The 27713-nt window shown below is 43.3% G+C and overlaps 2 protein-coding genes across 3 annotated transcripts in view; both read right to left on the minus strand.

The window, feature by feature from the left end:
• Nucleotides 1–27713, minus strand: part of RBM6 (RNA binding motif protein 6) — a 142455-nt gene that overhangs the window by 108779 nt on the left and 5963 nt on the right. For both annotated transcript variants that reach the window (XM_034776748.1, XM_034776747.1), the window contains exons 2-5: nt 14776–14887; nt 11399–12719; nt 10699–10788; nt 9431–9500 (exon numbers count right to left, since the gene is read on the minus strand). In XM_034776748.1, the coding sequence (XP_034632639.1) occupies nt 9431–9500; nt 10699–10788; nt 11399–12719; nt 14776–14819 (1525 nt within the window). In that variant the 5' untranslated portion in view covers nt 14820–14887. The remainder of the gene's footprint in view (nt 1–9430; nt 9501–10698; nt 10789–11398; nt 12720–14775; nt 14888–27713) is intronic.
• LOC117880498 lies at nt 1326–5300 on the minus strand. The gene is made up of 2 exons (XM_034776749.1): nt 4426–5300; nt 1326–2613 (listed from the first exon to the last, which is right to left on the minus strand). The coding sequence occupies exons 1-2, from the start codon at nt 4496–4498 to the stop codon at nt 2024–2026; spliced, it is 663 nt and encodes a 220-aa protein (XP_034632640.1). The 5' UTR covers nt 4499–5300; the 3' UTR covers nt 1326–2023.

Raw genomic sequence — 27713 nt, forward strand, 5'->3', positions numbered from 1 at the left:
GTGATGTGATGATACATTAAAGGGGACTTGATAAGCTAAACCAAAAATCAAACATTTGGCACATAATCCTAACCACCAGGATAAAGTTCTGAATTTAAGACCTACCTGGCCCCTAGCCTTTGCAGGTCCTGAAGTCCAATCCCACTGCAGATAATCAGCTTCTAACACTAACGCACAATGATCTCGCATTTACAGCATGGCAACCCCATACCAACTCATCCCAGATGAACATGAAGCTTATTTATGTGGTGCATGGGACACCCTTTTCTAAACACAATATTGCAAAGCTTATAAATTTTATTTTTAAATAGTAAAATTAACTGGTTAAAAAAAATTAAAACCATTAAAATATTGTGAAACATATCAAACCATCTTTTACCCAAATCACGCCAATTCTAACAGGGAATCACTAGTACAGCACATGCTGAATGTCAGCAGCTGATGATTCGTGGTGGGACTGGAATTCAGAATATACAGGAAAGAAGTTCTTAGCATTTGATGTATTCTGGGTTTATATGAATTTCCCTGCTAAACCTGTGTGCTACATAAGTCATATGTAAATAAGACAGACTTCTTTAAAGCCATGAAGAGTTGGATGGAAGGGCAGGGGGCAGAAGAGATTGTTTCCTGGTATTGGATGACAGATTATAACAGAAACCTTGTCCAAAAACTGAGATGTTGCTCCCCAGTTCCCTCCATACACCCCCTTTACTCCCCTCCCATTCCTTTATCTTTCTGTTCCTTTGCCTTCTTTTCTGTTCTCCCCTTATTTTGAAGGAAAGGAAGGTCAATAAAATATAAAAAAATAAACAAACCAGGTCCTATTCCCCACCACTGTAGACTGAGAATACAAAACCACAAACTCTTGGCAAGGTAAAAATCTACCACTTTATTAATGATAAAATAAGTTACTGCCCCCTCTGTACTGAAAGGGTAGCACCACACACACACACACTCAAAATACAACAAACAACAATGTGCCAACAGAAAGGCACTGATGCCAAAAGAGATACCAAAAACTTTTAGAAATATGAAGGCAAACATAATGTATCATACAGATTAAAACAATTTTATCCTTAAACTACAGCCAGTGCATCCTTTGAGAGGTGGCATACAGAAATGACCAAGTCCAAAGAGGCATGAGGGGTTGACCCCTCTTGCCCCTTCACTGGAGAAGCCCCAACCCCCTCCATCATCCCTCAGCCTAGAGGGACTAAAACAGTCAAAGCTGCTAAGTACCCTAAAAGGGACAACACTTCTTGCTGTGAAGGGTCACAGCCTAAAGACTTGATCCCATGGGAGGAGGGAAAAAACCACAATATTGAAAGGTTGTACGTTGCAGCTTTATTAAGGACAAAATCTTACAACAGTATATACACAGAATATCCCAGATTCTAATAAGCAGCAGGGACCATCAATAAAAAAATCCATAAGAGGGTTGGAAGCTGCTTATGAGGCAAAGTGGGGGCAGAACAGGAGCCCTGAATTAAAATGCTACTAAACACTTTATCATCTCATACTTATCAAACGATCTGTGATGGGGATTTTTACTAAATCATGTAGGAAAGCAACTAATTCAATAAGAAATGTTAATGCAGGCAGAGTGCTGACTCATTAAGGGACTAGGAAGTTTCAGATTTTGTGCTGGGGAGGTGAAAGGGCTGAGCACAGCTGTATTCCAAAAAAGTGTCCAAAAAGCCGTGACAGTGTTTTATGGACAGCCTTGCCTGCTGCTGCATTTCAGGGTTGTTGTATAAATCGTTCTCTATAGCAGGGCTAATCAGTTAGTCAAGTACTTCTCCACAGAGTCTAGCAACAATCCATTGCCTACCTCCCAGACACCTCCCTGGGTGAGAATAAGGTGCCAGGGAATGCCTTCTACTGGGAAGAGGCAGACCACTGTAGCCCTAAAACTGCAGCAGACTTGTCAAAAGCCAATTGTCCATCCAGCTGGAAGGACCAACAAGAGCCAGTGTCGCTGTTCAGCAAGGACCAACACTTTGGTCCTGGGCACTCTAGCTGGCTACAAACAAGATTCAATTGCTTCTCGTAGGCTGGCATTGAAAATACCTTCCCCGATCTCTGACAGGTGAACACCATCTGGGCTGAACAGCTCCGGGGAAGAATACATAATCTGGTCATGCCTTAAAACTGAGATCCCAAACATGCTGCAAAATTTGGAGAGTTCCTTAATAATCATCTTCCTGGACTTCTCTACAACTCCTGGGGGTTTGTCTAACACTGGCCATGTCCTAGGCAGTAGAGTGGACCACACAATCTTGGTCTTGGGAAACATTGACCACAACGTTGTAAGGTCATTTTTCATGCTCTTGATTAAGCCCAGCCTTGATTGGTGAGCCAAGTCGTTTTCCCCCAAGTGTATAATTATCACATCAGGCAAAACGCCCCTCTGCACGACAGACTGTATTAGAGACAACAACTCATCCCACAGCATGTCCTTCGTACCCAACCACGATACACGAGCCCTGATGGGGTCTATCCCTAATCGTGCTCCATATGGATGGCACCAACCCCTCTTCCACAGTGAGGTCACCACTGTGTGGCCACAAATCCACACTTCCAGAGGATTAGCCTGAGGGGGTCGAGTCATTCCTGAAAGGAAACAACAAAAGGCTTCAGTTTAGTATGATCCTGCCCCCCACCTCCTCCCAAACAATCCCCACTGCCCAGACCATCAGCTTGCCTTGCAATGCTACATGGGGTATGTGAGCTTGCAAACACGGGTATTGTGGGGCTAGCAGTGTCAGAGTGGTGGTACTTGCAGCCTTCGAGAGGTGGTGGGACAGGAAGGTGCAGCAATGCCTTGTGCAATTTCACCAGCACCGGCAGGCTGTGATGATGCAAGGCAGCAGTCTAAGGAGGCTGCCATGTCCCTCCAGCTACAATCATGGCTGCTGTGAGGGATCTGGGATTAGGTTATATTGGAAAAAAGTATGCCAAGTGAAGGGACAATGAAGCCCTCAGGACATAACAAGCAAGAGCTCTACTTTAATGAAGAGAGGGACCACTCTCCCTTAGAATGCTCCCTGGATGAGGAAAATGGAGAGCTTATGCCCCAACATGTGGGATGCTCAGCCCAAGAGAGAAATATATAAAATCCCCACTGACAAGGCATTAACTACTAGGCCTACCATGAGCTTTTACCAAGTGAATAACTTTACATAGAGAACAATTTTAAATTTTAACAGACATCTACTGAAATATTTCTGACGCTAACCATCCACTGCTCTGATATACGGGATAGACTGCACCAGGAAGAATCCCCTTTTTAGTTTGCCTGTGGAGCCTACGAATTGAAATGTAAATGGGATGCCAATGTGGCAGAGCTTAGCCAGAATGAGTGAGCAGTTAAATTCCTGGGTCAAGTACCAGGAAGAACTGCGTTAAACAACTGGTGTGGAATGGAGCCAAGGACATGGCGGCAGTGCACTGCACTGTCCACCTGCTAGGCCATTTCTGCAGGGCTATGGAGATCAAACACAAATTGGTGTGCTTGATTCCAGGGAAGGAAAGCGGCTACATTAATATCATTCCCTTGCTGACTGGACTACAGAGCAGTACTCAAGCGACGCCAACAAGGGAAAGAGCTGCAGTGATCACTAAAAATGAGACAAAAGGGTTAAAGAGGGAAAGGATTCAGTGCCTATGAAAAAAGGTAATGGGAAATGGTCTTTGGTGCTGATGGCACTCGCCAAAACCCAAAATTATTCCAAAAATATTAACATAAAATAGAACAGCTGCTATTAACAAGCAGTTTCTAAAAGAGGTCATGCACATTGTAAGGTAATACCATTAATTCCCTACACAGCACTATTGTTATTGGCCAATACAAATTTCCTATCCTCCACAATTGGACACTTACACTCAATGGTCCCTCCTCCTCCTACTGGCAGGGATGACACCTCTCTAGTCTCCCCCTGCTCTGAAGACTAAGATCATGCCCCTGGTATCCTGGCACAAGTGCACCCTCCGTCCCCCCCCCAGCTCTGGTGCTCAGTCCTTACATGACACCCTTGTCCAGTTCTTGCATCACACATACACAGGGCCCCTTAGCATCACAGGTCTGTCACAGCAGTGCCTGTCCTCAGATACTTTTCTGGGATGCTCCCTATCTCTAATACAAATCTAGTCAGCCCCCTCCCTGCACCCAAGCCAGCCCTGTATTACTACCCAATTAAAGAGGTATTCCCAGCTCTCACTATACAACGCCCTCAGGAACTTCCCTTCAATTCTTCTCTCAAAAGAAACATTTACAGGCTCTCCTTGATTTAAAAAAAAGGGCGGGGGGTTCACTCAAGTCTCCCTGCTTCCCAACATTTCTACGCAGAAATCATTTAAAATGTGCTTAAATAGGCTCCTGTAGATCTCACTTCTTCTACCAACACTACCTCCACCCTGGCTCACCTGATCCCTCCAGCTCCGCTTCACAGGATTCCTCTCTGGGCGCTCCGTTCTCCACCTCGGCCAATGTGTCCATCCTCCGCAAGGGTCTCCCAGCCCGGGAAGAACTCCTCTTGGCTCCCCAGATGCGCTCGTAGAGTAAGCTGGCACATCCTCACAGGTCTACCAGCAACCTCTCCTTGGGGCTCATTTCCCCTAAACAGCTTCCCCAACCGTCGGTACCAACCCTAGCACGAATCTCAGTTGAAAAATAGACCCTTCCATGCTCTTTCCACTGCAGAGAGTTTCCAGAGGAACAATTCACTTGAACAGAAGGCTGAGGATGGTGGAGTATAGCCAACCTCATGCTCTCATTCATAACTTTGGGTTGTCTTTGTATTTGGCAAATACTGGTGCAGTGTTTCTTAAAGTAACATGACTCATAACAGGCAGCCAAAGGCCCTTTAAAATAAAGACAGCTCCTCACCCTCTGGTGGGCAGGGCATACATACAGTGATCCTGAATGTTCTGTGCACAATTGTCACACAAGATCATTTCTCAGTCTTTTTGTTTTATATTTAAACCCTACCTAGAAAAGTAGAAATAAAGATTGAAGAAAAAAGTTTGGAGGAGCTACATCTGGGTTTTAAAGTACAAGCAGGTTTAAAAGAAGTGAAGAGTTGTACTCATGTGAGATCCCTTGAAGAGCTTCAAACTTTTCTGGCAGTGGTAGTATCATGCCAAATTTACAGAAAGTATCATGGTAAGAAGCAAAGCACATGACAAAACTGGTCCAGCGGCATTTCACACATGATTAAAAGCTCCACCGCACACAACACACAAGGTTAAGTGTCCTTGAAAACCTTGACCCCTGCTGGACTACTGGAGATCAAGTTACTCTGAATGGAGAAAAGGGAGCTATTAGTCAATTATTACATAACCACTTCTCATGAAGCTATTCATAAGCAAATCACTAGTATCTACCAAAAAGATAGCTCAGCTTCCACTCTGATTGGGAATACATACTTCCCATCAGAATAAGAAGGGGATTACAGAGCAAAATGGCTCGTAACTCTTAAGGAAACACTATAGACACCATTCTCAAGACATTAATTGAGCTGGCAAGACTGATACCCTCCAAAAAGATACAGCCAGAGGAAGAGACAACAATCTAAACTATTAATGTACTTATTTTTGATAACACTATCACACACAATTATGGTAGGGGGATACAAAAAAAACTGTCTGAACAAATTTTCTTGGTACCTCTAACACATAGGTACATGCATTAGTCCAAAAGTTAGAGGTCCACCTTAACCACGTAAACACATGGAAGCTCTGAGTTAACATTCCATAAGGTAATAAGGCAGAACATATTTGGTCTGAATATTAGATGTCTAACACATATCTGTGAATGTCCTGGGTGTTTGGGTTAAAGTCAGGTGAACTCATAATATAGTAGTTAAGCTAGTTCTCGATTAGTTTCTCTACTTTTTTTAAATCCAGATAATTGTTTTACTGTTTATATGCCTCTTAGGCCAAACTGTCTAAAGGGTAGATAGCTCATACGCACATCAAAATCATGTACCATTGTGTCAGAAACAGTGTTCCATGCTCAGCAAGTCCAGAGATGAAAATGTTTTTCCCTTAATGCACATGCATCATTTTTAAAAATGCATCTTTATAAGCCTGAATAAATTAATCAAGCTACTAATCTCAGAGAAAGACTAACTACTGTAAAAACATTTTGCCAAACTAGTCTTGAAAAAAGTCACACAAGCAAGGCTCACCATGACAAAACACGATTAGGGCCCTATCAAATTCACGGCCATGAAAAATGCGTCCCGGACCATGAAATCTGGTCTTTTGTGTGCTTTTATCCTATACTATACAGATTTCACGGGGGAGACCAGTGTTTCTTAAACTAGGGGTCTTGACCCAAAAGGGAGTTGCGGGGGGTCACAGTATTGCCACCCTTACTTCTGTACTGCCTTCAAGAACTGGGCAGCTAGAGAGCAGCGGCTGTTGGCTGGGCACCCAGCTCTGAAGACAACGTCTCGCCAGCAGCAGTGCAGAAATAAGGGTGGCAATACCATACCATTGCACCCTTACTTCTGCACTGCTGCGTTCAGAGCTGGGTGGCTGAAGAGTGGCAGCTGCTGACTGAGGGCCCAGCTCTGCAGGCAGCAGCCCAGAAGTAAAGGTAGCAGTACCACAACCCCCCAGCAATAACCTTGCAAAGCCCACACACATACACACACAAACCCTTCCTTTTCAGGTCAGGACCCTTACAATTACAACACCATGACATTTCAGATTTAAATAGCTGAAATCATGAAAATTATGATTTTTGAAATTCTATGTCCATTAAATTGATCAAAATGGACTGTGAATTTGGTAGGGCCCTACATATGATAAAAAGAGCTTAACTGTCATTAAACTGATCTGAACACTAATTATGGGACATTTATTCCACACTGAGCATTATTAGCTATTGGCACTTCCTTTCCCCAATATCTGCAGTCCTCTTCTCTCCAAGACACATTGCCAACATGAAGTGCACAATTAGACTCATGAATAACGTTAAAATAATATATAGTTCTTGCTGTGTTGACACAGAAGTTGCACGCATAGAAAAATGTATTACCCATGCATAGATGGACTTAGCACTAGCTCTTTTGAACTATACTGTCATTTTTTTTCACCAAAATAATCAATATAGCTGGTGTGCATAGGTGTATTACCTAGCACCTTCCATAATGAAATTTGCAGCATGATGTTGCCTTTGATTGTATGTATATTTAAGCATACACACGGTTACTGCAGTCGTTGAGTCCCAATCATGATTGGGCCCCTATTTCCAAACAGACTTAACTTTTCAGAAAAACTAAACTTTGAGCTCAATTTTTCAGTTTCTCAGCTCACTTTCTTTAAATTGGGTTTACGTAAGCTTTCACCTTTTTAGTTACCTGATCAAGTAAAGATGTTTTCCACATTTTTAGAAAGTTATTTTGTTGTCACACATATACACAAAGGAAAGTTATTTGATGTGATAAGTTACATAACTTCTGAGATTCCTGATTAATATTAAAATTCTCAGACACGTTGCAATAACAGATTTTGTTTTGCATTGAATCTCAAATCTTTGGATTGTCAAAACAATGCATCTGGCTAAAGTATGGTTATGTGGACCATGAATAGTTCTGCACTACTGCAGACAAGTCAGTAGGAAGCAGGGCCACTGACCAATCAAATTAGAACAAATTAGCGCACAGAACATAAGCTACTTTTTTAAAATGTCAACCATTTCCCTCACCAAAAAAGTATTACTACTATTTTACAACAACAGAAATACATTTCTTGCTAAGCTGATGAGGACACGAGAACTGAAACAGAACATTTTGTTTACCGTGTATAAGGGAAATTTGCACCTCTTGCCTTAAAGTATAACCATCTGTGGGCATTAAGGCCTCAGCATGCAGCTTCAGACATTACCTCCCACATCTGGACACCTTTGGAAACTAGCTCTCTACCAAAAGCCTAACTATACATTCAAATTGATTGGAGTTGCAAGACTTGTGAAGAGAAGCCCAGGTTGGAATTTATTTTTTTACTGAAAAGAAACGACATGCCCCTGAGAAAGAGTATCAGACAGAATCATGTCTGTATGTGTACAGAGTGTTGTAGCTGTATTGATCCAAGCCATGAGAGAGATAAGATGGGTGAGGTAAGAAAACATATTACCCCACCCAGCTTGTCTCTGTGTACAAATATACTGATCGATAATTGTGGTGTTGCACTGTATGCATTACATAAGCTTGATGATAGCCACACTGTGTTATACTCAAGGAGGATGGAAGGGAGCAGAGAGGCACTACCCATATCCTCTGTGAATCCTGCTTGTTAAGCAAAAGCAGGTGACATCACTATGGGACATTCTTTTGTTCAAGGGATGTGGAAAGGTGGAGATCACTCCTTTGACAGCTGCTCAGAACCAAAGATGCAATTAAAGCTTTCACTTTGTGAAATACTCCCTTGTTCCTGGCTCAATTGTAAATAAGTAATGCATTAACCCCAGGCATTACAACTATCCAGCAAGTAATCCAGACCAGCAATGGTATAATGCAATGGCCAGCATGGAAACTTTAGCTTTTTTTTTTTTTTTTTTTTTTTTTTATATAAAACACAAGAGTCTCCTCCTTTTAAGGGTTTGTAAAACGAAAAATTCACTTTGGAGCAGAAGCTGTTCAGTATCATCAGAGCAGGGAGAGATGCTTTCAGACGGTTCCCCATTGTATCCAGACTTTTCTTTCTATTGTAATTCTAACAACACCCCCAAGAATCATCCCTCATTTCCTACCATTGCACTTGTTTCGACACCTTTTTTCCCACCTAGAAAGGAATCCTGCAAGTCTTGTGAATACATGTCAGAAGCACAAAAAAGTGAATCAGGAAAATGAAAAAAGTCATCCTCTGATATGAGGAAAGCCATCCTAATGCGTGTGAAAGTTACATTTTGACGCGAGTTTCATAGCTAGGATGTACGACAATAGCTTGGGATTACAAAAATAGCAACATTTGTCAGTGATGCAAGGTCTAACGAGAAGCCTATTTGTATAGAATTTTTTCCAGAGGGCAATCGCCTCATGGTTAAGACCAATTGCCAAATAAAAGGATTTAACAGGCAACCTCTATTGGGAACAAACATTGCCCACAGTGCATACAGGTTTTCTCCTGAAGGAGTTCATCAGATAGCTTAGCTGCTTTCTGTCACTCACACATGGCTAGAGCTCAGGTAGTACATGTGCTTAACCTCTGAAGTACCAAATCTGTGATTGATGCCATCAATCTTGTACGCGGCAAGGGTATAGACTAGATGACTCAATAGGTATTTTCAGTCTATACTACCTATGATTATGGCATCAAACAATTTAAATAAAAAGAATAAGTGAGCACCAGTCTAATAAAGGCCTTTTGATAACCCCACCCCAGCTCCCTGAGACCAGAAGCACTGAAAAAACGTTCTCACCTGAACTATAATCTTTTAGGCGCAAGTCTTTCACAGGTGTCCCATCAGGCGCTCGGAAAGCATTCAGAATCTAGAGAGACAAACCAAGAGTCAACATTAGTTTCACAGCACACACCAAACCAAGGCTACTTTAGGAAGGCAAGATAGCTTTTCCTGTACTCTGTTTCCTCTCTCTAACACTCTCATAAGACTTCTGTCAGTTTTGGATTCCGAACTCCATTACAAAGAGGCATATTCTCCCACAGAGTCCCCTTATCATCTGAGAACTGCCTTTTAAAGAGAGAAACTGTCATTACAGCAGAATTCAGGTGCATAGAGCTTAGTTATTTAAGTTTTACTGTCCTCTCCATTCAGAATGTTTTCTTCTTAATGTGTTGCAATCACTTCTCTGGCCATTTATTACTATTAAAATCACTGATCACTAGTTACCTTTGAGATTGTTTGGGCCTTTATTTCCTCTAACATCCCACTATCTCAGGACACAGTAAGTTCCTCACCTGAGTTCTCAGGCCCAATTCTCAAGAAGTCTGATCATCATCACTGAACTAAAGAGCACTACATTGCAAGAGCCCCATAGTCTGGAACTCCCATGAGATACACCCTGGGGCTGACTATTGGAGCTCTGTGGAAGTAACTTTTTCTACCACCTCACAGAGGAAGGCTAACAACCAGTGTTGGCTTTTTGACTAAGCTCAAGTGTAGTAGGAGATATGTTTTCTATCTCTATAGGATACTATTTTAGCACCTCCCAGCTATTGCCTATGGAGCGGCCTGCAGCTCCCTTTCTGGCTACAAGGTAAATACAGATGAGGTAATACAGGAATATAAGGCAGCCTGAAAGACAGTGAAGTGAAAAGCCTTAGGCCCACCAGACAGGCTTAAGCGATCAAGCTAAAGTGAACTACATTTCCCCATCTACGAGCACGCAAGAGTGTCACCTCTACATTACTCTCAGTCAAAGTCTCAACAACAAGAAAAAAGTAGCACTGTGGTCACCCCTAAAACCTGGGATTTCCATGTGGAAAAAATCATGAGCTGGTGTAAACTGCACTCTGCCCACCTCTTGGACACAAGAGGCTTGAAAATACATTTTAGATTGGCAATAGCTTATATTTTTTGTTTAAAAAAGAAAAGTTGCTCTTCTTCTCTAATTAAAAATCTCTTCAGTTCTTCAGACCAGGCTGGGAACTGCTTGCAACATTTGGGATATTATATACTTTTGCTACAGATTTGATAAACTTTGGAGGAATTAAAAAAACCCCACTTACGTCATCCTTTGTGGCAGTTTCAGGAACTCCTCCTAGCCGAATGAGCTTGCTTGGTTTCACATCTTTGGGGCAGGTCCTGTAATCTTGGTCCTTGAGTTCAGAATCAAGATAGTTTTACAGTGGAGACACGTTTGTCCGCAATACACAAAACAACAAAATAAAGCAGGGCACAATTCATAAGCAGAATGGCTCCGAGCTGTGTTGGCTGGTTGTAGCCTTTTAAACTTGGAGCTATTTCAAATGCACTTAGATTCCATAAAGAAGTTTCAATCTAGCCCCAGTAAATACTTGTCTACATGCCACATCATTCAGAGTAACCCTCGGTCACTGCTAAGAAGTGGCCAAAGTCCTGGAAAAATCAGGGGCTCTAAAAGATTTTAAAGAAAAGTGGGATAAGCCAACATACAGTTTCATTGTGCTCCCAAAAGCAGGAGATATTTGGAAATTTTAAAAATAGCTTGAAATATTTATGTTGATATTACTTTGGACTAAGTTAAATGTGTGGTGGAGAGGGAATGAATGGGAGTAGAAAATTAGAGTATGAGGAGGCATTCAGGGAAGGTAGGTATAGAGGGATAGGACTGCTACCCCTAGAATTTGGACGGAAATCTCCTTCGCTGCCCCTCCCCTCCTTTTTTCTCATACTTTAAATAAAAAAAGGACCTGTTTTGACTCATTCAGTATTTACAAAACCACATACCTGAAGATCCTGCCTAGAATCTTTGCTGGGTTTTCCTTCTGTAAAGGACTTGCCATGCTCATAATCAAACAGCTGACTTCCTGGCAGCCGGTGATCTACATCTCTGTACTCAATGTTTCTGTAATCAGTATCTTGTCTTCCGAGGAAATCCAGACCACCTTCGCCCTTTAGCACAAGACTAGAATCTGATCTTTGATGTTCAGTACCAGAAAGCTGCTGCTCGTTCGCAAAGGTCGGCGGTGGCTCATCTCTATCTTGAAGAGGCCGACGGCTATTCGGGAAATCTAGCGAAGACTCAATTTCAAGACCCACTCCAAGGGACTCTTCTTCTCTGGTTCTCAGCTCTGAATGTTGAAATTCTCCTTTCTGGATGCCAAAGGGAGATCTGTCTAGAATAAGATCACGTGTAGACTCTTCTCTCTTGTTTGTGCTTAAGGCAGATCGCTCTCTGTCTGTTAAAGGTATAGTAGACTGACTGCGCCTAAAATCTATAAGATTCTGATCCACAGGGGGCATCTCCCTGTCTGTAAAGTCCATAGGAGGAGCCATGTCTCTGCCCCTAAAATCCTGATCAGATCGGGACTTATGCCTATTTCTGAAATCTGAAGGTGGTGTCTCCCTGTCCCTAAAGTCAAGATCAGAGGTACTCATCCCCCTGAAGTCCACGTCAGGTACATCCCTGTTTCTAAAGTCTGAATAGGAATGCTCTCTGCTCCGATAGTGTAACTCAGGCATGTCCCTTGCCCTAAAGTCTGAATGGGCTCCATCTCTACCTCTAAAGTCCAGATCAAATGAACCCCTGCTCCTGAAGTCTGATGGGAGGTCCTCTCTACCCCTATAGTCCATGGTATGCGCTTCCCTGTCCCTGTAACTCACATGGCTTGCTTCCCTATTTCTATAATCCATAGAAGGAACATCCCCACCCCTGAAGTCCATAGACAGCCCCTCTCTGTCTTGGAAATCTCCAGAGTACATCTCCCTGCCCCTAAATTCGGAAGAGGGCGGTTCCCGGCCCCTGAAGTCCAACTGTGAATCGTCTCTGTTCTGAAAGTCAGAAGGTGGGAAGTCTCTGCCCCTGAAATCATGATGACCCTCCCCACCTCTGAAATCACTCCGTGATCCATCTCTAGCTCCATAGGTGAAAGGAGCTTCCTCTCTGTTGGCAAACTGAGGATTGAGAAGGCCTGAGAGTGCCTGGATATCAAAAGGAAGTGATTCTCTGCCAGAGAAGTTGCCAGAGTGTCTTTCTTGAGCAAGACTATCAAGGGAAGGAGGATATTCCCTGTTCCACCCAGGAGCAAACCTTTCTTCTTGGCTCCCACTGTAGAAATAAAGACAGTATTATTCATAACGTGCTTAGAGTCTGAACTCTACACAGAAGCACATTCTTCTCTAAGCTCTAAGATCCACAGAAGGCGTTGACGTTTGGCAATTTAAGATGAGGCAGCATACAACAGATGTGAAATAGTAAACTTGTGTGCTCCCATTTCACCACAATTTCCAGAAGCACTCAACAGGGAAAACCTGCAATATTAATGGATTAATGATGGTAGCAAGCTACATAGTCCTGCACTATATGCAGCTAGGGAGCCAGGTGAGGCTTCAAGTGGTGTATTTGCTTAAGCATCACTAGCCCCATTCTGGAGGGATCCATTTTTGCTTTGGTTCTCTTAGCACTGATACGAACGGTTAACTTCCTAAATGGTCATGAGGTGGAGGTTACCTAGTCATCTCCATTAGTATGCTATGCAACAACAGTTTGTCCTCTTTGCTAGGGCCTGCCTGATATTGCAAGATGCTGAGCACTCTCAATTCATGCTGACTTCAATGAGAGTTTGGGAGTGCTCAGAGGTTCCTAGGAACAGGTCAAGTGTTCAAAACTGTGTAGCTTGCTTATGTCATACTAGTTTCCCAGCAACTGCATCTAATTTATGTTGCTAATGCCATAGGTTCTAATTCTCTATGCACAGTGAGACTCAGAAAGAGGTTTTTTTCTCAAGAGGTAGTTTTGTAACTAATAGGTTTTATGGGGATGGAACAATCTGTCTCATTTTAGCCAAGTCTGACTCCCATGCATTTTTAAAAAACTTAAAAGGTAAACAGAAATAGAGCAAGAATCTTTAAAGAACAATCCCAAATCCTGATAAATCAGTAGACACCTCCTCTTTGGCAATCTTAGCAAATCAAGTTCACCTTAAAATTCACAGTGACAGAAGCACTCACCCACGGACATGGGAGAGGACATATTTGAATTTAGTCAAATTGTCTATGGATATATTGAAAGCACTAATGCAAAACAATAGTTATAACTTGGATCAAGGGGAAATAAAGAATTCTCCAAAACTTGAAAGAATGCTGCTAGTTAATTTTCAACTGGAAAGAAAACACCAGGAAAGCACTATCATCTAGAATCAATCAGAACAGTATTAGTTCAAGGGTAAAATAAAATCATATACAGCTACTCATATATGAAGCGGTAAGGAGGGAAATGATTTCTTGGCAATCTCTACTTGTTACTGATTCAAACAGCAGAAGTATTCTTATTACCTCAGAACCTTGTGGGGTACATTTCTGTTGCTGAACTCAGCAGATTCATTCAGAGGGACAAATAAGCGAGTTAACAAGGATAACAAAAAAACTAAGTACTAGTGATTAAACAGTGAAATAGCCTAGCTCCTGATACCTCTCTTTTTCTAATCCCAGTGTCCCAATATCAACATAGGGTCTAAATGACAGCCAGAGGAATGCAAGCAAGGGAAACGTTCCATTGTGTTGGTACTTCTCAGTTGAGTGTAAGGAGAGTTACAGTGACATTCACAAGTGTCTCGCTATTGTACATTCCACATTCTGAGCTGTACTCCCTCAGATTTCTCTCTCAATAGTGTGGAAGTAGCCTAAACATTCACTACAAACAAGCAACCTTAAAGGCAGTGAAGTTACAGATATGTTTGAAACCAAGAAATGTTGAAACTAAGAGCCAACAGGATCCACATGATAATCTTTAAAAATTCCTTAGAGTCAAAGTTAGGTGTGTATTAACACCTTAGCTAAAAATGGCTACATTAAATTTAAGCGTATGTTCAGCAAAAGAGCAAGGAGGAGAAGCAGAAATGCTGGAAGCAGCTATCTTTGCAGAAGAAATAACTAGCAGGAATTTATAGGAAGCTGGAACATTACATGTGGCTAGAAAACAGGCAGTTTGAGCCACTGAGAGTAACTCCACAGTGGTCATATAGCTCACCCAAAAACAGTTTCACAATAGCAAGATGTGCAGTGAGTAATGACAAACAGTAAACAGAGAAGGGAGCCCCATAGCCCCTGTTATTGTTAACATTTCACATAAGAAGAGCCTTGACATATAAACTCCAAATGCTTACCGGAAAGGGCCCATTCTGTTGGCCGGTCGAGGGTCTCCCCACATCTTTCCCTGTCTGGTGGGCTTCCAAAGATGGATAAATTCCTTCCACAAACAATGACAGACAGCAGAACCTGTGGTGGAAATAGCATGACAATAAGCATGTAGAGACAGACATAAATCATTTAAGAAAAATATCACCTGACCAGTTTAAACAAAGTTTTGTATATCTGAGATTCAGAAATATAAGCAACATGCTCCAGTGCAAGTACAGAGAAATGTGACAATTAAACTCCTCCTTTTACTAAGTTTGTAGGTCCCAAACTATTCAACGTTTTTTAAAATCAGATTGCCAGAATGGCAGGGGATAGTAATTTTAGATTTGTTTGTCATTAATACCACACTTCCCACCTACTGTGTATTTTAATTTACCATTCACATTCCAATTAGAAAGGAGAAAACACTGAAGATCTACAAATCAATAGAGCTGTAGTTTTTTTTTTTTTTTTTTAAATAGCAATTTACATCATTAATTTTTAACCAAGGCACAATTTCTGGCAGAAGCTCTTGGCTGGCTATGTATGGAAACATTTCCATTCAAGTAGTCTATCATGTTTATTGTGCTATCTAGAGGCACTTGGATTAGAAACAAACATCTTGCTCACAGTTGGTTATATAAGCACCACAATAGTGCACAGTTCTAATCAGGAAGGATATATCAGATCACAGGGTAGTCTGCTTTGGATCTCTTTCTAGAGGCTAGGAGAACATCCACAGCAAGTCTAGCTCCCTACTATGTTTCATTCCCACTTGTAAGATTCCTCTTTTGGTCTGATTATCAGCATAACCATGGGATACATTCATAGTGCTAGAAGAAAGGTGTCTGCCAAAAAAACTTTTATGACTTGTGGAGAAGACCATAAGAGGCCCTGATTTAAGCACCACCAGCACAGATAGCAGCTTCCTCATCCCTGACAACAAGACTAATCCATAAATGCACAGTCTTTTTTAGGCAAATGGACTGCTAAAAGCAGGAAGCCAAGGCCTGGAAAAAGGGGAACATCACTACAGAGGATGTACTGCAGGCTCCTGATCAACCACAGGAGAACATAGAACCCTCCAGTGTAAGTGAAGAGGGTTCCACTTTGGATGACTCATCATGGCATAGTTTTCAAAGTAGGAAAGATCACGAAGGGGAAGAGTTAAAGGTAATAGAGAGTGCATATGATAATTACTTCTGAAAAAATAGAAAAGTCCAATGGTCTGTCTATGGAGTTATCACAAAAGTTGGTACTAGCAGGCAGAGAGTAGGTTCTCTCATGGCTGACATACTTGCAGTGCTGTACACTAAGCAGGGGCAGACAGAAGAGGAACAGGAGAGGTTCCAAAGAGCAGTAGTGGTACTGCTTAAAATTCCCAAAGGGCTATCTTTAGTGTTCCAGCACTATATAGACAACTAGCAGAACAGATCACAGCACTTGATGAAGGACAAAGGTGATACTGGATGTGGGATTATTTCAATCCTGAAACACATGGGTAATTTGTCCAATATGTTAGCAGACGGGTAGCTATGGTTTTGATCTTAAACACGGGGGGAGGGATAACTCAGTTGCCTGCTAAACCCAGGGTTGTGAGTTCAATCCTTGAGGGGGCCACTTGGGGATCTGGGGCAAAAATCAGTACTTGGTCCTGCTAGTGAAGGCAGGGGGCTGGACTCAATGACCTTTCAAGGTCCCTTCCAGTTCTAGGAGATGGGATATCTCATTTAAAAAAAAAAAAAAAAAAAAAAAAAAAAAGTGTGAGGCAGCAGCCCATGTCAGCTGTTTCGCATGCATATCCTGCTTCACACTCCCTCAACCAAGCAGCACCAGAGCTTCTCTAATGGAAGTGAGCAAGTGCTGACTTCGTAATTATATGGCCTCCAGCACGATACTATTTGAGATCATCAATGATTAACAAATAAACAATCATCAACATTAATGAATTTATCCTAATACCCCTGTAATTTACATACAAAAAAACGAAGTGTAGAGAGACTGACTGTGACAAGATCACACATGAAATCTGTGTCTGAGCCAGGAACTGAACCCTTATCTCTTAAGGCCCAGTCTAGTACCCTAACCACAAAGCCACCCCCTTTATCCTCCTCTTTTTTGCCTGCACGCACTTCAGCTGGTCTTCCGCTGAATGTAATGTTCTCCAAGAGATTCAGATGACACTGACTCTCTTGCCATCAGAAGCAGGAGATGGTGACACAACCAAACTGCATGCTCCACATGTTGCATCAGCTCAATAAGCACTGTGCTGACTTCTGGGCTATACAATGCATTGTGCTGCACAGTTCACAGACCCAGAAAGACAGCCTGTATTTCATTTTGTCAGATTGGCCTCTTGAAAGGCATCTAGAGACCAAGGCTTAACTAGCATTAGCTGGATCACTGGGCTGATCTGCCTACTAATGAAAAGTTCTATGGTCAAGCTATACAGCCAGTAAAACAACAACGTAACTGCAGCACAGGCCAAAAAACACATTGTGGGAACTCAGAGGTAACTACAACCTCAGGAACAAGAGCACATAGCGACATGTGTGAACTGCATATTTAAAAATACCCTGGTTACCTTCCTCCTGTTGAGACAGGCACCCTACCAAAAGCAAAAATTAAAATACGGACGAAGTATATGCAAGGGGGCCCTATCCTAAACTCTTGCAGCAGCATCCCAGTCAGACAAAAGGGCAGTAGCAGCTGCTCAGATGGGAAGACCAAGTAATGTGGACTAGCCTGAAGGATTTAGAGTTCATTAACATTTCCCCTGCAGGATTCAAATGAAGCCACCACTTCACAAACAGCAGATGGGTGGCTACAGGATACAGTTCTAGTGGCTGCTACCAAAGACCCCTTAAGTGGTCTCTCAAGATCCCTCAAGAGAGATGCAGGGCAGGAAGTCTTCCATGTAGCTGTCCCATCGCCTAGGCTGAACACATTCCAGTGATTATTCCAAACAGCTTTAAGATACAGCAGGAGCTATGGATACTGGCCATCAGACCTCCCTCTACAAAGGCTATGTTGAGGCTTTCATCAAAATTATTAAATCCCTGCTTCTGTCTAATTATCAAAAGACTGACCGATAACTACTAGAAGCAGGTGGGAAGAATAGCCTCAGATGAGGATAACACAGGGTGAAAAGGCATGCCCCATGCAAGAAACTAAAACCTGCCAACTGCCTTATGAAGAAAGCACACTTTCTACCTGGGGACTACTGCCAATCAGTTAAACGGATGGGAGATGCTAGATAGCACGAGCATTCCCTACATCCTCCCCAGTCGTCAACTAGTGCAGTGTTGCCAATTTAGTCGTTTTCCAATTCTTCCTGTAAATTCAAGCATCCCCACTTAATTCTTGGGGAAAACACTATATTACTACCCTCAATGCTTGAGGAAGTGGCCGCCGGTATATAATCTTGACCCTTGCACTAGCACAGGGGTCGGTAACCAGCAGCACGCGTGCCAAAGGCGGCACACGAGCCGATTTTTTACTAGCACGCTGCTGCCAGCCAGGGTCCTGGCCGCCGGCCCCATTCAGCCCTCTGCCAGCCTGGGTGAGCGAAACCCCCGGTTGGCAGCAGGCTGAGTGGGGCCGGCGGCCAAGACCCCGGCTGGCAGGAGCCGGCGAACGGAACCTCAGACCGGCAGCGGGCTGAGCCGCTTAGCCGGCTGCCAGTCTGAGGTTCCAGCCGCTGTCCCCTTGCCAGCCGGGATCTCGGCCACTGGTCCTGCTCAGCCTGCTGCCTGCCTGAGTGAACGGAACCTCTGGCCGGCAGTGGCTGAGTGGGGCTGCCTTGGATACCAGCTGCCGACCCCGCTCACCTCGCTACTGGTTTGGGGTTCCGACCCTGCTCAGCCCTTCTGCCGGCCTGGGGTACTGGCAGCCAGCCCAGGGCTCTGCTCCTGGCCTGGTCCCAGGGCTCTGCAGCCCTTATCAAAAATTACACTACAATTAGCTTAAAAACTTGAAAACTTTAAAATTTTGTTTGTACATTACAGTAATTGTTAAAACATGTATAATGTTAATAAATACATAGGTTTGATGAAACAAAGTAGTTGTACTTATATGCCTGTGCTTAATTTGTGTTTTCGATGATTTACCTTCTAAAAAAAATCTTGCATGTCTCGCTCCCCCAGAAAAAAGCGACAGAGTCCTGTGGCACCTTACAGACTAACAGACATGTTGGAGCATGAGCTTTTGTGGGTGAATACTCACTTCGTCAGACTCTTTGTCGCTGTTTACAGATCCAGACTAACACGGCTACCCCTCTGATACTTGGCCCCCAGAAAGGGCATCTTGCACCCCCAGGGGGTACATGCACCCAGGGCTTTGGAGCGGAGCCCAGAGCTGGAGCGCAGAGCAGCTCCGGAGCAGTGGAGCTGCAGGTTTTTGCCTGGAGCTGGAGCGGAGCCAGAGCACAGCTCCAAAGTCCTGCATGCACCCCAGGTTAAGAACCACTGCACTAAACTGATAAGATCTGCATTTTAATTTAATTTTAAATGAAGCTTCTTAAACATTTTAAAAACCTTGTTTACTTTACATACAACAATAGTTTAGTTATATAATATAGACTTATAGAGAGAGACCTTCTAAAAACGTTAAAATGTATTACCGGCACGCAAAACCTTGAACTAGAGTGAATAAATGAAGACTCGGCACACCATTTCTGAAAGGTTGCCGACCCCTGCACTAGCACCTGCTAAAACTGTAATACTGCAGCATAGAATACTGTCTTGGGGGGGAGAGAGAGCCAATGAGAGAGCAGCTCAGGCTGGGGAAGGGGCTCAGAATTAACCTGAAGGGCGGTTGAGAGATAAGATGGAGGAAGGAGAAGAATCTACATGATGAGCTAGCAGAGAAAGAAAGAAAGAAAATAGGAAAGGTATCAGGTCCAGAGAAGAAGAAAAAAAAATAGCCCTGGACATGGGAGCACTATTAAAGAAGGGAAGTAGAGGGAAATAAAATCTACTGATGCACAGGAGAGAGAGCATCAAGGGGAAAAATTGAAAGGAAATTGAATTGATGAAAAAGGGAATTGATCAAAAAGTTGTGTGAGATGAAAACAGATCCTGAAAACATTAAAACGAGAAGGCTGCCAAAAAAGGACCTAAAGCACATAAACAGACAGAATAACTGTTTGAACATCTATTGAAGGAACACAGTCCAAAGGTGCCTAATGGACAAGTGAGGGTCCACCAGGTGAAGAAACCCCGCTTGTGGATAACCTTGGTGCAAAGAGGTACAACCACAGGAACACAATCTAAGGAGCGCTCCAAGCCGAAAAGAAGAAAAGGACAGCAAGAGTGGAGCTGGACTTACAACCAAGGAGAGGAAAAGATGATTCTCCTCTGAAGTGACACAGGATATTGCTGAGTGAGCTCTTTTGTTCTTGTATTTGTAATTTTGGTTGCACTGGATTACAAATGCAAAGATTAATCTTTATTTTTTGCACACAAGCTCTGCAAAAGGATACATCTTCCACAGCAGGACTGTAGGCAGAGAGCAGCCATAAGGGTTTATTTATTGTGGACAGCAGCTGGTCCCTTCCAGTATTAAAGGGATCTTGAAATTACGGCCTTGCTGACTGCTCTCCTTCTTGCCTTGCATTATACACAATGCTGAAGGGTACCATCATTCTCCCAAGTGCCTTGGCTCAACTTCCTCACACTAAAAGAGTGCTGATACCAAATGTCTCATTACCAGTAACTTTTAAAGAAGGGAGTCTACACTAAGGGTTCACAAGTCTTCTTGCCCTACACCTGTCTATCCCCTCCTATAACTCCTGATGTCATATAAACCTCCCCTTTGTTCTTTTTTCCCCCCTCCTCCCTCTTCTACAACTCAGTCTTCACTCTCCTCCATAATTTCCAAATGAAATTCTAGAACAGTGGCTACCCTACTTTCACTGATAACTATCTTACGTTCACAAGAAGAGTGGTGTGAACATGTTAAATCAAAATCCAGTTTCTTGTTTGCAAACACTATTTAATAGCGCCACTCTGGAAGCAGCAGGAGATGGTGAAATTACTTCCCAATACTCACGCCTCCCCCGCCCCCTCAAAAGCCCAATACTTGATTATTAAATTGCTCCGCACATAGCAGTGGATGTTGCACAGCTCTGTCAGCTTTGGTAGAGTCCAGTTGACATGAAATTGATGAACAGGCACTTGTACTCAAGTCTCCATTTGTACAAGTTTCACTAAAATATCAGAGGTAGAACCAAGCACCACCAATCCATTCTTTTTGAGAGCCTTTATAAACAGAATCCCATGTATTCCACAATTCCACAAGAACTGAATTCACCTGCTGCCACAGAACTAAGCACCAGAATCTCATTTTTCATTTTAAAAAAGCATTTCTAGTCCTTACCGTTGTGAAGATAATTTGAAAATATGATTCAAGGGTAACTAGAGGATTATACACTTTGTTGCTTCTGTAGATTGAGCACATTGCACATACCAGGTTCCCCTATTGCCCCTGCTCCTCCCCCTCAGGAGTTGTGTACTCCTCATTCCTCCTCCTCCACCATGGCAGGGGTTTTGTATGCCTCCCGCATTTTCCCCGTGCCACATACCAGGCGCTTGTCCTTCATGTCCCCCTCACACTATACCATCTCCCCCTTGTTCGTCCATGCCATAGGTTTGTTGTGTTCCCACCTCCCCATTCTCATGCCAAGGTCCCTGTTTTCCCCTTCTCTCCATGCTATGAGCACAGTGTGTGCCCCCATTCCCTCCTCTCTACCACCACTTTAATTTCTTTTGTTTCTGTTTGTGAGGGAAGTCTTTTAGGATGTCCTCATTTTTTCAAACTATATTGGGAGAATCAGCACAGCTGAGATGGATGAGTATACTGTTATGTTGAAATGTGTTGATGACAGCCAGCAACTGGTTCTACAATTACAGAGGTGATTGAAGCAGCTGGATCTGCTAATCAGAAGCCAGAGGTTTCATGTGTCCCCCATTTTCCGCGTTCAAAGTTTTTACCAAAATCAACAGAGTTCTGCCTACTGATGCTCAGTCCCTATGCAGTGGGGGTGTACCTGTGTTGGTCCCAGAATGTTAGAAAGAAAGTGGGTGAGGTAATATCTTGGACCAACTTCTGTTGAGGAGAGAGACAAGCTTTCAAGCTACAGAGATCTTCTTCAGGTCTGGGAAAAATACTCTGAGTGTCACAGCTAACACAAGGTAGAACAGATAGCTTAGCATAAGTAGTTGGCACATATTCTAAGATTCCTTACAAGGCAAAGAGGCCCGTTAACAACCATATAGTCATAGGGCAAAAATGGGGGTTAGTGGGTTACATGTTGTTGTAATAAACCATAAACAATTCCTGAAACTTTGGAATTGAACTGATACAGCCTTCAAAATTTATCAAACAGAAAAATGCCATAAAATTGATTGTTAGACCTCACTTTGCTTGGCCAACCAAAGTACTGATACCCTCTTGAGAACGTACAGAGCATCAAACAGCTTTAAGAGATGAGAACATTCCTATTCATCTTAATCAGAGCCCTGTAGACTCTGACTCTTTGGCCATGGGCATTGGGGGGGGGGGGGGGGGGGGGGGGGATGTCACAAATTTCTGCATTTTTGCTTCACAATTTCCCATTCTGCTGTAGCCAGGTGCTCATCAATGTATTTTCTGTCTCCCTGACTGCAGTGGCCTTTGGGTCTCTAGTGTTCCCTGCAGGGGAAGTTAAGTGGATTACAGTGAGGACAGCGTCCATGGCAACAGGCAGGTTGGAGAGCCAGAGCTAAAGTCCAGTAGGACAACCAGAAGCTGGGCTGCCTGGAAAGATAAGCTTCTGAAGCCAGGCCCCTCCATCCTTGACATACACAGGGACAAAGGGAGAGATGGTTCTGATCCAGGAAGACAGCAGAAAATCATAGGAGCCAAGGCTTGTGGAGTGGAGCCAGGCCACCTGGAGAGCACAACAAAAATCCTATCCTTAAAAATATCAATGAACTTTACACCAATTAGTATTGTCAACTGTGAGCCATAGTGCATGTGAAGGGGATAGGAATGCAGGATATTACACAGTAATAAAAAATATTAATATTGAGGAATTTAGGGTTGTTGCATTAGAATTTAGTCCAATTATTCCACAGAGTCTTGGTTTATAACTCTTTTAAAAAGAGCAGCGATCACTCCAACTACATGAACATTCAGGAGGTTCCAGCTGAACACAACAATATGGGACTCTAATATAAAAATTATAAACACTATGTTACCTTTATTCTCTTCCCGCCCCCACCCCAAACTTCCTAGTGGAGACATAGAAAAGAGACCTCTCAAGTGAAGGTGGGAGGACAGATGACCCTTTTGAGGCCCCAGGAGGAAATGGCAAATAGGACAGTGGAAAAGAGGGAGTTAGTGAATGGACCAATAACCCCTGACTCTCCCAGTGGATGGGGGGAAAAAGGGAAAGGGCAGGACTGATAGCAACCTGTCTGAGGCACTGCTCTTCATGCTCACCCTCCTTCCCTTGCCATTACTGTAAAAATTTCCTCATGTGAACATGAACCATGTGATGCAATTACAAAAAAAGCTAATATTCTGAGGTGTTGTGATGCTTCCAGGGGGTACCCAGGGTTGTGTACCCACTATCAGTTATCTTTGGTGTGAGGAAGCCTTGTTTCTGCCTGATAGGGGTCAGCTCCCCAACTCCAGCAGCCATGGCAACCAGCCCTGCCCTTTAGCTCTCACAGGCCCAGCTGTCATTCTACAGGTTAGCAACAGACACACCCCATCCCTTCAGCCCTCCATGCATCTCCCTGGAGTGTCCAATCCCTGGTCTGCAGGGCACCTGCAATATTTACTGATTCATTGCTTCCAAAGAAGCAATACTCCCCAGCTTACCAGTTTAACCCCTTAGATCACTACTCCACTTAATTCTCAGCACCTGACAAAGAGCTCTTCATAGCTCCAAAGCTTGTCTCACCTACAGAAACTAGTCCAATGACAAATATTACCTCACCCACCTTAACTCTCCAGAATTTCCTCATATCAGCCCCCTTACAATCACATGTCTAGTTTAGAAAACACTTCCCCCGCAATACCTCACAGAAGGAGATCAGAGATTATCATAATCACAACCAGGGTTGTGAGTTCAATCCTTGAGGGGGCCACTTGGGGATCTGGGGCAAAATCAGTACTTGGTCCTGCTAAGGAAGGCAGGGGGCTGGACTCGATGACCTTTCAAGGTCCCTTCCAGTTCTAGGAGATGGGATATCTCCATTATTATTATAAGTTTCCTTCTTTTTCCTCTAGCCACTGAGATCTCAGGCTCCCGCTTCCTATGCCTACCCCTGCCAGTTTACTCCAGAGACATGCGTTATTACCTTATAACGTACTGTAGACAATTTAAAGCATAGTTATATTATCCAAGAATAGAAGTCTTCTTTCTTCAAGGCAAGTATGAGAAGAGTAACAAGATGTGGAGTGAAGAAATTCTAAAAAGTAGCTGTTAACTGTCCACCCATCAGTTTCCACATAAAAAGATTCATTTCATCTGACATTTTGCATGCAGTCTCTTGTCAGAATTTTTTTTTTGGAGGGGGGGAGGGAGTAATAGGCAGAGGGGGTACAAAATTTGCAATGGATCAGACAAACTGAGATATGAAACGTCAAAGATACAGTATTTCTCTTTCAGAAGAGTCTACTTTTTTTCGTAGTATCTCCCATATATTTGAAACCTGTTTTCAGGTCCCATCCATTTAGCCTGTTTTCTCAAGACTAAAGGGGGGTTCCAAAGAGGATGGAGCTCAGCTGTTCTCAGTGGTGGCAGATGACAGAACAAGGAGCAATGGTCTCAAGTTGCAGTGGGGGAGGTTCAGGTTGGATATTAGGAAACACTATTTCACTAGGAGGTGGTGAAGCACTGGAATGCTTTACCTAGGGAGGTGGTGGAGTCTCCTTCCTTGGAGGTTTTTAAGGCCCGGCTTGACAAAGCCCTGGCTGGGATGATTTAGTTGGGAATTGGTCCTGCTTTGAGCAGGGGGTTGGACTAGATGACCTCTTGAGGTCCCTTCCAACCCTGATATTCTATGATTCTATGATATAGTACTTCAGCTGAAGCCTCATCAGGACTGAAGAGAGTGGAAAAATTACCTTCCATGTCCTACATATGACACACCTTTTAACATACCTGTGACCTAGGGTTTTACAGAGATCTCCTGGGTTGGATATCTGCATAATAGTTTACCAAAGCTGCATGTGAGATCTCCACCAAGATACCGCTGCCCGCTGGGCATCTTAATCATTGTGAAATGTACATACGGATAATATTTAAGGCGTACACGTCTACCCCGATATAGCGCGACCCGATATAACACGAATTCAGATATAACACAGTAAAGCAGCGCTACGGGGGGGGGGGGGCAGCTGCACGCTCCGGCAGATCAAAGAAAATTCGATATAATGCGGTTTCACCTATAACCCGGTAAGATTTTTTGGCTCCCGAGGACAGTGTTATATCAGTGTATTTATACTGAAAAATATGTTCTTAAGGTCCTGGAGTTAAAGCAGGTCACCAGGAGGAGACATACCGCAAAAATGTTCCTTTCAGGCAGAGGTAACTGACATCTCCAGGTACAGCTATTTGTTTATTGTATGGCTATGTGCATACTGAGCTGGGGCAGACAGACAGCGAAATCTAAGAGGAAATTTACAAGAAACAAACAAACAGCAGCAGATGTACTGTTTCTGAATAAAAACAAAGGCTTGGAGTGCAGAGAGACATACTGAAACCTTCACCTAGGTGGTTTCTCAGATTGGCAGCGACCCTTGGGGGTTTTGCCTTCCTCTGCAGCGTGGAGCACCGGTCACATGCAGGTTTAAACTAGTTACAAAGTAGCAGCCATGTTAGTCTGTATCCGCAAAAAGAACAGGAGTACTTGTGGCACCTTAGAGACTAACAAATATATTTCAGCATAAGCTTTCGTGGGCTACAGCCCACTTCTTCAGATGCATAGAGCGGAACACACAGAAGATATTTATACATACAGAGAACATGAAAAGGTGGAAGTATGCATACCAATTGTAAGAGGCCAATCAATTGAGATGAGCTATCAGTAGCAGCAGAAGAAAAAACTTTGAAGTGATACTCGAGATGACTCATAGAAGGTGTGAGGAGAACTTAACATGGGGGGAAAAAATTTCAATTAGTGTAATGACCCAACCATTCCCAGTCTCTGTTTAGGGCTAAGTTAACTGTGTCTAATTTGCATATTAATTCGAGTTCAGCAGTCTCTCTTTGGAGTCTGTTTTTGAAGTTTTTTTTGTTGCAAAACTGACACCTTCAAGTCTGTCACTGAGTGATTAGAGAGGTTGAAGTGTTCTCCCACTGGTTTTTGAATGTTATGATTCCTGACGTCAGATTTGTGTCCATTTATTCTTTTGCGTAGAGACTGTCCAGTTTGGCCAACGCACATGGCAGAGGGGCATTGCTGCCACATGATGGCATATATCACATTGGTAGATGTGCAGGTGAAGAAGGAGCCCCTGATGGTGTGGCTGACGTGGTTAGGTCCTATGATGGTGTCACTTGAATAGATATGCGGACAGAGCTGGCATCGGGCTTTGTTGCAAGGATAGGTTCCTGGGTTAGTATTTTTGTTGTATGGTGTGCGGTTGCTGGTGAATATTTGCTTAAGGTTGGGAGGCTGTCTGTAAGCGAGGACTGGTCTGTCTCCCAAGATCTGTGAGAGTGAGGGATCATCTTTCAGGATAGGTTGTAGATCTTTGATGATGTGCTGGAGAGGTTTCAGTTGGGGACTGAAGGTGGCGGCTAGTGGCGTTCTGTTATTTTCTTTGTTGGACCTGTCCTATAGTAGGTGGCTTCTGGGTACTCTTCTGGCTCTGTCAATCTGTTTTTTCACTTCAGCAGGTGGGTACTGTAGTTTTAAGAATGCTTGATAGAGATCTTGTAGGTGTTTATCTCTGTCTGAGGGATTGGAGCAAACGTGGTTGCATCTTAGAGCTTGGCTGTAGACAATGGATCGTGTGGTGTGTCCTGGATGGAAGCTGGAGGCATGTAGGTAAGTATAGTGGTCAGTGGGTTTCCGGTATAGGGTGGTGTTTATGTGATCATCGCTTATTAGCACAGTACTGTCTAGGAAAGGGACCACTTGTGTGGACTGGTCTAGGCTGAGGTTGATGGTGGGATGGAAATTGTTAAAATCATGATGGTGCCACACACTCTCAAAGAAACTGCGAAACCACCTGATCAACATCCTATACAGTAAACAGGGAAAGATCAAGACTGAACTCTCAAAACTGGATACTCTCATGAAAAACCAACCTGCCACACAAACTTCCTCATGGATAGACTTTACAAAAACTAGACAAGCCATTTACAACACAAACTTTGCTTCTCTACAAAAGAAAAAGGACACTAAACTGTCTAAACTGCTACATGTCACAAGGAGCCACAACAGTAGCTCCCTTGCCCCACCCAACAATATTGTTAATCTTTCCAGTTATTCTCTTAGCTATCCTCTTAGCCCACCAGAAGAATCTCGGGGCCTTTCCTTTTGTCCTTCCAGACCCACGAACATGATACAGTTCTGCGGTGACCCAGAATCCTACTTTTGCCGTCTCCAACTCAAAGAATACTTCCAACACACCTCTGAACAACATACTAACCCACAGAATCCTTCCTACCAACACTACAAAAAGAAGTATCAGGGAGTAGCCGTGTTAGTCTGTATCTACAAAAACAACAAGGAGTCTGGTGGCACCTTAAAGACTAACAGATTTATTTGGGCATGGGTATGGGTACCCGCATGGCTCCACAGTATGCCAATATCTTTATGGCTGACTCAGAACAACGCTTTCTTAGCTCTCGTTCCCTAATGCCCCTACTCTACTTGCGCTACATTGATGATATCTTCATCATCTGGACCCACGGAAAAGA

The sequence above is a fragment of the Trachemys scripta genome, chromosome 7, assembly GCF_013100865.1.
Source record: "Trachemys scripta elegans isolate TJP31775 chromosome 7, CAS_Tse_1.0, whole genome shotgun sequence".
NCBI classification, from domain to species: Eukaryota; Metazoa; Chordata; order Testudines; family Emydidae; genus Trachemys; species Trachemys scripta.